This window comes from Lampris incognitus, chromosome 1 (genome assembly GCF_029633865.1).
Source record: "Lampris incognitus isolate fLamInc1 chromosome 1, fLamInc1.hap2, whole genome shotgun sequence".
NCBI lineage: Eukaryota > Metazoa > Chordata > Actinopteri > Lampriformes > Lampridae > Lampris > Lampris incognitus.
The window spans coordinates 31,505,676-31,518,519 of record NC_079211.1 but is presented as its reverse complement, the minus strand read 5'-3'; the positions used below and the strand labels follow the sequence as shown (position 1 = coordinate 31,518,519).

Genomic DNA, 12,844 nt, shown 5'->3' with positions numbered 1-12,844 from the left:
TCACACCAATCAAAAAGTTGCTTAGCCAGCCTTTACATGAATTGCATAGGGCGTATAATGTTTGCACTCAAGTAACCAAAAACTGACCACGTGTATGATTAGAGATTTACACATTTCCAGAGGAAAATTCATCTTTGTCAAACATTTGCAATTCTAAGAGTATATTTGAACTGGCCTCTTACGTTAAAAGCCATTACAGCAATATTGAATAAAGACAAAGTAGCATTGACAATCAGAGCAAAACCACAGGTACCCCTGTGGGGATGTTGTATACTTGGAGTGTTTGCTTGTTTGTTTGTTTGTTTGTTTGTTTTTTTGCAGTTCTTCTGGAACTTCCCCCCTTGTGTGTCTTTCCATGCAATGTTCAAGGGATGAAGGAAGCTGCTCAGTTTTCCATTAGATAACACCCACCTCTTGACTGAGTGAGTGTCAATTAAATGGCTCTTCAGCCAGAGATCGGGGCAATTAGGGAGGAGGAGGGGCTGCAGGAGACTCTCCGCACATCTGGTGGAATGATGTGCAGCGGTTGGAGAATAACCGAGTCTCTTATTAATGTTTCACCCCCTGGCAAAGCACGGGGCAAGAAAAGCAGCTGTCAGAGAGGCCAAGAGGGAGACTGCCCCCCCTCCCATCACGCAGCTAGTGGGCCTTGTCCTTGGTGAGGGATGCTTCTGCATCAGTCTCAGGTGAGGCCAGAGGTGGTACCTTGCATGTAGGCGGTTCCTCTTCCTTGGGGGATGGGCTCTTCTCTGCTGAGGCAGCAATGCTTGGTTTGGCATCATCAGGGGTGTGCTCGTTGGAGATGAGTGGAGCTGTGGTTTTCTGTAGGCAGAGAAGTGCAAGCTGAAAGAAGCAAATGCAAAAAAATAAGAATAGAAAAGAGAGCCATTAATGACTATATGAACCTCAGCAAAGACCGCAAACAAATTAATACAGTACATACATAAATATTTTAGCAAGTCTTGTAATACCCAGGTGGGTTTGCCTCATAAATTGTTTTTAAATGGAACAATGTGACGCTTTGATGCCAACATGATTTGATCGGTGGACAAAAGCGAAGTAATCCTGACCCACGAATTACCTTGAGACATGAAAAGGATAAAATCACCTTGGTTAATTTGCAGAATTTGATCAATACAAAAAAAAGTTAATTTATTCATGGCTTATACACAAATACACAATGTCAACTGTGTAAAGAGAGGCACAAAGGAGCTCCATCTCCCTTGAGTTTTAAAGGTGGATTATCAATGTCACTGCGCTAAGAAAAGTGCTTCCTACCTAACACCACATTGTTCTCTTCACATATCTCCGTTGCCACCCCCCTTTCTCCCTGGTGCTCTTTATAATCGGTTTAGGTTCCCTTTTATGCCTACTCACTGTATGCTACTCGGTGTCTGGCAGACAGAAAGCATTTTAGCGCCAGACATACAAAAATTGTGTGAAATGTTGAAGGAGGGAGGAGGGATGAGAGGGAGAGAGAGCAAGAGAGACGGGGGGGGGGGTTGTATGAGTAGGGTGGATTTGTGTGTGTGTGTTTCTTGGCTCACTGTGGTTTGTGGCACTGGGCTGCTACTGTTGGAGGAGGGTGTGGCAGGGGCTGCAGGAACTGGCGAATCTTCTTGCATCAGCCCTCTCCTGTCCAAGACACTGGGGAGTATGGTAAGATTATCAGTCGCAAATGACATCCTGTCCGTTATTCATCAGAGTAAGGGCTGAGGGGGCACATTTAGGAATGGAAAAATGCTAAAAGGCTTTCACATATTAGGTACACATGCCATACAGCAGTTGGGAGGTCAACATAGTACCTGAAATAGCTAATAACAATTCATAAAAGAAATAATGTTTCGATTATGTTTGCACTCATTTTTCGGCTTCGCCCTGTCACATGGCTGAAGAGGAACCCTGGCTGTCTTACCTGGGGTATGCAGGTCCACACAGTACTTCACAGCAGTTCTTCATAATGTTTTTGTGGCTATAGGGGTTCTGTACTCGGTTCTTTCCTGACCAGGAGCCTTTAATCTGGGAAAGATAAAATAAAATACACCTCATTCATTATTGGATCAAATCCGCTGACGGGCCTAGCAAAAACCTCTCCAAGCAATCAGACCTTTTTAAACCAGGTCATAAACTGAAAAGATGAAGACCACTCCCAGAGGGGCTTCAATTCTTGCTAAACAGAGCGAACTCCTCGCCTCGCTTTCTGAGAAACTTTGCTTGTGCTTATTCCTTATTCAAAAGCACAGCTCCATTTTTAGATATCTTTCCCAAAGGCTTGGGCTTGACCTACAAAGAGGATCGTGTCGGGATTTTAATGATTCCTGGTTTAAGGCATACAGTATGAGCTAGGTGTGCCAAATGGCAACCAGTGATTAAAACACTTAATGATAATAATAATAATGATGCATTTTATCTATGGGTGCCTTTCAGAGCACTCAAGGACAGCTTACAAAACACAGTTAAAAACAAGCAACACTGTATCAGACAGCATAAAATCAAACAAAGCAGGGGTACACAATGATTGGTTAATACAACAGATAGGTATAAAATTATCATCTGTGCAAAACTCAATGTGGGTGTAACCATTAAAGTCTGGATCAGACTGAATATGCCGGTTTGAAAAGGTGTGTTTTGAGACGGGATTTGAAGATTGAAAGAGAGTTGCGAATGTCTTGTGGGAGAGTTCCAGGGGGGGGGGGTGCAGGAGGGTGTGGGGATATGAAGGAGTTCGGAAAGATATGAAGGAGCTAGGTTATTAAGGATCTTGAAGGTGAGAAGCAGAATCTTGAAGTCAATACGGTATTTAACATGGAGCCAATGGAGTTGCTGAAGAACAGGAGTGATATGATCTACTATGGAAGGAGTTCTGGTAATAATATGGGCAGCTGAATTCTGGACCAACTGAAGTTTATGAAAACACTTGATGGGAAGACCAAAGAGGATAGAACTGCAGTAGTCAATATGGGATGTAACCAGGGTGTGAATGAGAAGGGCGGTGCTGTTTGGTGTAAGCGACAGGCGAAGACGATTATATGGAGGTGGAAGTATGCAGACGGAGTAACATTGTTGATGTGTGCTTCAAAAGATAATGTGCTGTCCAAGACTTCAAATAATTAATTTAATAATTATGAGAAATCACATTGCGGATTAAATGAATAGTTCTTCCTACATTCTGTACATAATCCTATGCATTGCCTGCCTTGTTGCAGAAAGCACCTAAACTGTTACCATGGATTGAAAAAAGAACAATTTTAAAATCAGACACTGTAGATATAGGTTAGTGATTTGCCCATAAAGCCTAATGATAAATTAGTGAGAAAGACAGTGTAAGCGGCTGTGTGTTTGTGGGGGGGGGGGGACAGGGCTTACAGAGCATGTGTCTTCCCCAGGAGAGACCACATGAGCCATAGCTCTCAAGGTGCCCTCTCTCTTTTTAACTCATTTTCTCTCCGACCATCTTTCTCACCCCCCCCCCCCACACATCAGCATGCTTGGCAACTGACCAAGCCCCTGCAGGTATCGATGCTCCTATTATTAGGCCAATCCCAGCTATAGATAGGACCAGGCTGACAGCCATTGCTCCAATTTGTAGAGCCGCATTACTGGTGCATTTTGCACAGCTTATTACTAGTTTTGAACGAAAAGAAAAAGGCCTGTCTGCTGCTGGAGAAGAATAGGAGATTAATAAATTAAACAGTATGATAAAGTATGAGAGGAATTCTGCAGCTTTCCACAGTCATCTAAACTCTCCCAGTACTTAACAACTCTCCCTGCTTTCTGCCAGCATCTCTGCAGTCAAATCCGGGCTTACAAAGCCTCAGATAAAGTGTATACCCACTTACACCAATTCACACACATACAATACAATTAATTACTCCCTCTGTGGTTTCATCCAGTTGCTGTGTGTGTGTGTGTGTGTGTGTGTGTGTGTGTGTGTGTGTGTGTGTGTGTGTTAGTGAAAGAGGGATTGTAAATGGGTGTAGATTGGTCGGTCCCACAACGCGAACAGTGAATTACATTTATGATTTAATAGTGAATTTATTAACACATCATGAGTCCAAACTGGTGTTTCTGTCAAGTCCCCTGTCACTGAACTTACATGGGGGGGATAACCAAGCTCCTTTCGCAAGAGCCAGGGAAGCATCTTTAAGGACAATTTAGAGTCAGTTAAGAAGTGATCAGTTATGTCAGTTATGTAAACCCAATAGCTGATTCAATAACTGACCAGGAGCTATTCATGTATTCTCTTACATATCATTAGGCAGTGTAAGACCCACTTATCAGCAGATGGCACACCAAACCTCAAGTAATACTGTAGCGACTATCCTGACCAGCAATTAGCCACTTGGCTGGGTGCGGGAGAGGACCTTGTTTTTGACGCACTTTAATGAGTAGTTGTCTGGCAGTATTCACTGTTGGGTGAGGTTCCTGTTTAATGAAAAGGAGTCACAAAAAAGTCTGATCATCCTCTTTTTCCTTTCTTCTTTCTTCTGAGTCAGAGGTTACTAGCACATGACTCAACGTTGGGTCATGACCTTTACCGCCAGACCTTTACACTGCTTCTTGGAGCAGAATGAGCTTGGATATGGGCCACTCCAACTGCCCTGTCTTCGTCTTTAACTGTACTGCATGTACAAGTTCTTTCTGGTCCATCCTTTCTTATCTGGGTAAGTCTTTGTCACTCTTCCCATGATCCTTGATCCATGAAGAGCAGTTTGATCTACGACAATGACAATGTCCCATCGTGTAACTTCTCTGAGGCTTTGTCCACCTTTGTCGTTCCTGCAGTAGTGGCAAGAACTCCCTTGTCCACCTCTTCCAGAAAAGACGCAACAGGTACTGAAACTGTCTCCTTTGTCTCCTGATGTAAAGACCGTTTTCCTGGAAGAGGCCAGGGGCAAGAATAGGATTCCATTTGAGCAAAAGGATATAATTTGGACTGAGAGCTTCCAAGTCATTGACATCACCAGAAACCTTGGTTATTAGGTGATAATTGAGAATGGCCTCTACTTCACACAGAATAGTATGAAGGCTTTCATTGTCTAAAGATTGTTGTTGTAGAACAGAAAACAAGACCTTTCTGACATTCTGATGAGTCACTCCCAGACTCCACTGTCATGGGATGCAGCAGGGGGGTTGAAAGTCCAATCAATGCCTTTTTGCCTGAGAGCACTTTGAAGCTTCCTAATTTTTCCTCCTTTTTCTCCCCAATTGCATCTAGCCAATTACCCCACTCTTTTTGAGCCATCCTGGTCGCTGCTCCACCCCCTCTCTGCCGATCCAGGGGGCGCCCCAACCAACCAGAAGAGGCACTAGTGAAGCGACCAGGACAAATACCCACATCCGACTTCCCACCCGCAGACACGACCAATTGTGTCTGTAGGGATGCCCAACCAAGCCGGAGGTAGCACGCGGATTCGACTCGGCGATCCCGTGTTGGTAGGAAACGGAATAGACTGCTACGCCACCCGGATGCCTGCACTTTGAATCTTGCTGTGGTCTATTGCAGCTAAGGCTTCTCTTAACTTTTGTTTTGCTCCACAATTGAAAACCACTCTCGGGATTTTCTTCTTACCTCATGATGAGGGAGATACACACACTACCATCTCTGCAGTCCAACTGGTCTTGAGGCACCACTTCTACATATCCGCTGTCAATCATTTCAGTAAGAAATATTTTATACTCCTCCTGGTAGGTTTTATTCCTTTCAAATTTTCTTTTGAGATGATGAATATGCTGTTCAACTATACACTGGTTGTTCGGCATGGTGATCTCATCAGCTTTAAAGAGTAAATCCATGCAGTAATGACTTTCCTAGATCCAAGTAGACTTCTCTAAGAGCTCAATGAACCTCAGGTTCTCCCTTGACATCTTCTGCTTTTTCTCCAGTGACTTCTCATTGAAATCTTGGTTACACTGAGAGACCAACAGTTCCTCCAGTCTGAGGTGATGCATATCCTATTGGCATATATGGTTGAGCAGCTTCTCTGGCAAAAAACCGCCATTGCCCCTTCAAAGGACCATTGACAACCCACCCCAATAGGATCCTCACAGCATAAGGTCAATTACCTGGGCTGTTGATTATCTCCCAGGGGTCCATGAGTTTTGGTGCATCAGTCCCAATCAAAATTTCAACATCAGCATCCAATTCTGGGATACTGATATCTTTCAGCTTGCGGTTTTTTTGGGGGGGGGGGTTCCCCTTTTTCTCCACAATTGTACTTGGCCAATTACCCCACTCTTCTGAGCCATCCCAGTCACTGCTCCAAAACCTCTGCCGAGCTGGGGAAGGCTGCAGACTCCCCTCCAGCCCCCCCCCCCAACAGGCACCCCGACTGACCAGAGGACACGCTAGTGCAGTGACCAGGACACATACCCACATCCAGCTTCCCACCCACAGACATGGCCAATTATGTCTATATGGATGCCCAACCAAGTCGCAGGTAACACGGAGATTCGAACAGCTGATCCTCGTGTTGGTAGGTAATGGAATAGACTGCCACACCACCCAGATGCCTGGGATGTTGATCTTTGGGACAGGAATTGTTTCCAGTGTAAACATCTCTTGGAGCTCCTCAAGTTAATGTCCAATTTGGACACCTTACATCCTTACATCCTGTAAGGATTTGGCTTTCAAAAACCTTTTCTTGGCCCATAGTGCACAACAGAATGTTGGTCTTTGTACCCTGTAGATTCAGCTTCTTCCTGAAATGGTTGGTTGCTGAACTTCCAGAGTTCAGCAACCTTTTGTACCAAAGTAGGCAAAGGCCTGCAGCAGCTTCCATTGTTCTAGTACAGATACAATCTGTACTAGAACAATGGAAAGGGTACAGTCTTAGTCTCCAGCCCAATACAACCACATGCCTGAAGAGAGACAAGTGCACTATTGACTGATGTTTCCTGTGGTTTATTCACTATGTCTTTGTTGTGGACATGCAGAATAATCAGGTGTTTTAGATTGCATTTGTCACAGGTCAGATGACTTCCGTATTCCTTGCTCAAGTGGCCAGCCTTCGAGCATCGAAAACAGATTCCTTTTCCTCTCAGGAATTCAACTTTCTCCCTTTGAGAAATGTCATTCAGCTCTGACCACTAAACTAATGGATGTGACTCTACACAGTAAAGGAAGCATTCTGAGGACAACGCCTTAGATGTTATGGGATGCTTTGGCATCTTGTGCACTGTGGGCTTAGGAGTTACTAGGTTGGTAGCTGCCATGGTTGTTCCAAAACTTTTTCCCTGGGTAGCAGTTAGCTCCTATTAACAGCCTTTATTACGGTGCTTGGTTGTGCATCTGAAATCTCACCAAAAAGTAGATGCAACAAGATTTTGACTTGCTTCTCCAGAAAGCTCACCATATCTGAGAACACATCCCTGTAGACGCATGGTTCTTGTATCTCGCAAGCTGTAGATGTCCATCTTTCCCGCAGCTTGTATAGCTACTTCAATATGACATGCCTCATGTTTGATGGAATGTTCATCTCCTCCATTCAATCTCTGCCATAGCTTTGCAGCACCCTTTTAGGAACAGTGTGAATTCCTGCAACACCAGAACATCCTCTGCTTTAATAACAGGCCATCCAAATGCTTCGTCCATATAGGCTGTTGCTAGTCTATATTCATTGCCAGTGTTCTTTCAAAAGACCTTTTGCTCTTTGATATCCTTGTTGCGGTGTCACATGTAGGCAGCGTCACACCAGCTCTCTGGGCTGCCCCCTGGTGTGTAGTTCCAGAAAATACAAACTGTCTTGATAACTGCTGGGTCTCTCTTCAACACAATGTTCCAAAGTCCTAATAAAGGAAATACACTGCAATGGGTCACCATCAAATACGGTTACATCTCTTTGTGGTAAAGTAGCTGAAATTCTGTTGAACGAGCGTTGTGGTGATTTCATTCTATTATTGCATGATTCCACAAATAGCATCCTGGACAACTGCATTTTGTCTGTAAATAGACCGCATTTATATAGTGCTTTTCTAGTCTACCAACCACTCAAAGCACTTTGCAATGTATGCCTCACATTCATATACTGATGGCAGAGCCTGCCATTGCAAGGTGCCAAGCCGCTCATCAGGAGCAGTTGGGGGTTCAGTGACTTGCTCAAGGACACTTCGACATACTCTCTGAAGGAGTCGGGGTTTGAAACAGGAACCTTCCATTTACTGGACGACCTGCTCTACCCGCTAAGCCATACCATCCTACTCTGTAAAATTCAAAATGATGCCCAAGTGTTTCAATGATGTCTGGCTTCAACACAAGTTAACCTGTATAACGATAAGATTGAAGCCTGTGTATATGTTGTTCCTGTGTAGCTACAGACCTGAGAGATGCAGCTGTTGAGGCTGTGAAAATGTTTTGAGACTGATGCTTTAGTGTAGCTGTGTGCAATATTCCAGTGTTTGGTTGCAACTGTGGCCTAAGAGTAGTACCCTTTCCTTGTGAGGCTCCATGGTGTTGTACTTGGTCCTGTAGGTGTGTTTGTATATTTACTTTTGGTCGCACATCATGTCTAGATGAAACAGATGGTGCTCTTGAGTCTTGATTCAAAGTCAGGGTGTTCCCTTTCAGCACAAATTCATTTGCCTTTGGGTTGAATTCAAGTTTTTATTGATTGTGTTAACTTTCTATGAATTAATGCAAATTGAAAGAAAGAGAAGACTTTTCAACATGAATGCTGTACTATTTTGAGGGCTTGCACATGGCCTATGCACTTTCACTTTTCCAAACAACACTTACATGACGAGTTGTACAATAATCTCTTCCTTTCAATTTGTTTGAATTCATAGAAAGTCAGCACAACCAATAAAGTTTTGAATGCAATACATTATAATCCACTAAGTAGTGGGAGGTGGCGAGTATTGGGCCAGATGTCCTACTTGCAAAAAGGAAGGCAAAGCGGTGCGGTGGCCTCTCACTTCCTGGTGCAGTGATCACCATGGGTCCATCAGGACCTTAGCATATGGCGCTCCTACGCAAATGTGTCCACAGAAGCACCTTCTCGTGGTACTTCCTGTTTTCACAAAGTCTGCTGTGGGGGCGACCGGGTTCCCGGCGGTATAACCGGGTGGGTCGATTGGACTTGTTAGCCTTGGTTGGCAGCCAATCTAGGGGAAGGACAAGTCTGAGTTCAAACCCGGGTAGATGAAGCTTGTTAGCCTTGTCGGGCAGTTCATCTGGGAGAAAGAAAACTCTGATTTAAAACCTCTGCTGCCTCGCGGGTATACTTGTATACGGGAAAGGTTTTGGGAAGAAACCCTGAGGAAAAATTGCATCCGTCTCCACTGCCATTCGTCTCGCTAGTCTTACCACTGGTAGTAGGTGGTCTTGGATGAGAGAGTGGGGTTGATGATGCACAACTCTTCCTCACTTTAATCATCGCGCAAGCTATCTGTCATCCATCACAGGATGACTAGATGGTCCTTGTCACTGCGACGGATGAATAACAAAAAAATCCACTACGCAGCGTACTGCCGCATAAACAGTGCAACACCATTCCCAACAAACAATTCAAACATTGATACACATTTATGCACTAATCAGATCCCCTTTGGCTTGTTTTATTCGGTGCCCAGAACTTTTCTTTCTGTTCAGCATGATGATGGATTCACCATTATTACAAAGACAAGCAGTATGGCCTTTGCTTGCTGCAACCCAATTCAATTCAATTCAATTTATTGTCATTAAAAACAATGTGCAGGAATGAGAACATTCACAGACAATGTGCAGGTACATGTTAAAAATGAAATAAGGACTGCAGCTTTGCCAAACAGTGCAAGACAGACATAGACAAACATAGCAAACACAGAATAAGATATACACAGATAAAGACCAAAAGCTAAAAATGAGTTAAAAAAAGAGCACGAGTACAAAAATACCCAGGCATTCAGTGGGTAGCCAGGTTCAGGTGGGCAACAGCTTGGGGAAAGCAGCTGTTTTTGAGCCTGGCAGTGCGGATTCTGAGGCTCCTGTAGCACCTCCCAGAGCGCAGGGGGGAGAACAGTCCATGATTGGGGTGGGTGGGATCTCTGCTGATGCTCAGACCCCTTCGAAGGCAGTGTTTATGATACCGGTGTGTGTGTTCGAAATGATTCTAGTTATGTAAAAACTATCCTGACCAGCAATTAGCCACTCAGCTGGGTGCTTATATGATCAGATGTCTAGGCAGTATTCACTGTTGGGTGAGGTTGCTTTTTTTGGTTTTACAGCAACATTACTTGGTTGAATATCATTGAAAAACTGATGTTATATTGCAAACAAAATCTGGGTGGTGATATGATGGTTGGCTTGGCTTTCTGGTGTCGCCTTGGCTAGTGTGCATACGTGTGTGCAGTAAAAACCATGAGACCTCCCCGTCACCCCTAATGCATGATTAGACCTGTTGCACCTGTGCCGATATAGTTTTCACCTACCACACTAATCTACACTGCCACCCAGTGGTAAACTTGACATAGGCTACAAATTATAAACAGACTAATGAGGCACGGGTCAACCCACAACTTGCGGGACCCACAGCGGGTCAAAAAATGACAAAGCAGTGTTCCGAGTAACATAAACATTGCATCCAATAGCCTAGGCTGTGCAATACTAGTCCAACTTTTCTTCCCCTCTCTCTGTCACTCTCTCTGTCAAACACAAACACACGCAAGCAGCTTTATCACGTCTTTTCTCTCTGAATGATGTCTTCTCCTTTCTCTTCTTCTGTGTGCGAATGATGTGATGTGAGTCTCCCTTGTGTGCATGTGCAGTCTGTTCTCCTCCCAGATCTCCATGGTGATAGTGGTCACCACCTGGACACTGCTTGGTATCTCCCTCATTACATTTTCTTTTTATATATCTTATAAATTCATATCATTTTGTTATCCTGTTTCAATGTTATATCCTTCTCTCACTCAGACATGCGACTAATATGTTTTTTGTTTGTTTTGTTTTTTGGACGACGTTGTGATGGTTGTCACATGGCTTGGGTCCTGGGCTGTTCAGATGGCATCTGGACACTGCTTGGCATCCTTTTCTTCATATTCTTCATATATATTTTATATTTACATTATAATTGTTATCCTCTTTCAATGTTGTATTTTATAAATTGTGTCCACACAACATCCATTGCATGCCTGTCCGTTTTGGCAGCGAGATCCCTCCTCTGTTGCTCTCCCTGAGGTTTCTTCCTATTTTTTCTCTCTGTTAAAAGGGTTTTTTTAGGGAGTTGTTCCTTATCCAATACAAGGGTCTAAGGACATGATGTTGGTGTTGCTATAAAGCCCACTAAGGCAATTTTTTTTAATTTGTGATAATGGGCTATACAAATAAAACTGACTTGACCAAAGGAAGAGAACTCAACAAGCTGGAGCTGTTCAGATCCATTATGCTTCTTTCTCATTGTGGAGGGGGAAGCTCTTCTTCAGTGTCCTATCCAGAAGGATGACAGACTTCCTCCTGAAGAATGCCTACATTGACACTTCAGTACCGAAAGGTGGCATTCCTGGAGTTCCGGGGTGCCTAGAACACACTGGCGTTGTTGCCCAACTAATTAAGGAGGGGCACGAAGGGAAGGGGGACCTAGTTGTGTTTTGGCTTGACCTTGCCAACGCATATGGCTCAATACCCCAAAAGTTGGTCGAGACTACCCTGGACCGACACCATGCATGTACCCAAGTAGGATCAAAGACCTCTTCCTGAGCTACTATAGGAATTTCTGGCTCAGAGTCACTTCTTGGAATACAACATCTGACTGGCACCGCCTTGAGAAGAGGATTATAACTGGGTACACCATCTGTTACAGTCTTCACTCTTGCCATGAATATGGTGGTCAAGGCAGCTGAAACTGAGTGCAGAGGCCCTCTGTCCATGTCTGGCATTCAGCAGCCCCTCATCACACCCTTTATGGATGACCTCACTGTCACCACATCATCGGTGCCTAGTGGTAGGTGGATCCTCCAGGGCCTGGTGAAGCTCATCTCCTGGGTGAGGTTGAGTTTTAAACCAGCCAAATCCAGGGCCATGGTGTTAAAGAGAGGAAAATTGGTGGACAAGTTTCACTTCTTTTTGGATGGTATTGCAATCCCATCCATCACTGAGAAACCAGTCAAGAGTCAAGGCAAGACCTTTGATTGTAGCCTCAGGGATATAGCAGCAATCCAAGCAACCATAAAGGAGCTTGAGACTTGGCTCACCACAGTACACAAGTCTGGCCTACCTGGCAGGTTCAAGGCTTGGATTTACCAACATGGCATCTTATCTCGTGTCCCCTGGCTTCTGCTGGTGTGTGAGGTAACCTTGTCAACAGTGGAGACCTTGGAGAGGAAGGTCAGTAATTACCTCCGCAGATGGCTGGATCTGCCATGCAGCCTTAGCAGTGCAGCACTGTATGGAAGGAGCACTAAACTCCATCTCCCTATCAGCAGCCTCGTCAAGGAGTTCAGAGTTTCTCGCACAAGAGGCACTGCTATATCAGGACTCCAAGGACTCTAGAATGGCAGAAGAAGGCATTATGGTGTAGACAGGCAGGAAGTGGAAAGCCCAGGAAGGCCTGGAGATAGCAGAGTCTTGGCTGAGACATAGGGATTTAGTGGGCATGGTGGCAACTGGACAGGCAGGACAGGGAGCCATCCCACAACCATGCTATGATAAGGCCCACGGCAAGGACAGACGCCATCTAGTCCTGGAGTAGGTGTGGGTATGTGTCAAGGAGGAATTAAGCAGCAGGATGGTGGGCATGTTGCAGCAGGTAGCAAGGACAAGGTGGGAGGGTGCCCTGGAGAAGAAGATATCCTGGGGAAAGATATCTGGCAGGCAGAACCCCAGCAAATCAAGTTCATGGCCCAAGCCACGTATGATGTTCTACCTAGC

The 12,844-nt window shown here is 44.6% G+C and overlaps 1 protein-coding gene across 1 annotated transcript in view; it reads right to left on the bottom strand.

Moving 5' to 3' along the window:
• Positions 1–600: 600 nt before the first annotated feature.
• Positions 601–12,844, bottom strand: part of zdhhc9 (zinc finger DHHC-type palmitoyltransferase 9) — a 35,605-nt gene continuing 23,361 nt past the window's right edge. The window contains exons 7-9 of the mRNA XM_056290534.1: positions 1,916–2,019; positions 1,548–1,647; positions 601–843 (exon numbers count right to left, since the gene is read on the bottom strand). Of these exons, the coding sequence (XP_056146509.1) occupies positions 640–843; positions 1,548–1,647; positions 1,916–2,019 (408 nt within the window). The 3' untranslated portion in view covers positions 601–639. The remainder of the gene's footprint in view (positions 844–1,547; positions 1,648–1,915; positions 2,020–12,844) is intronic.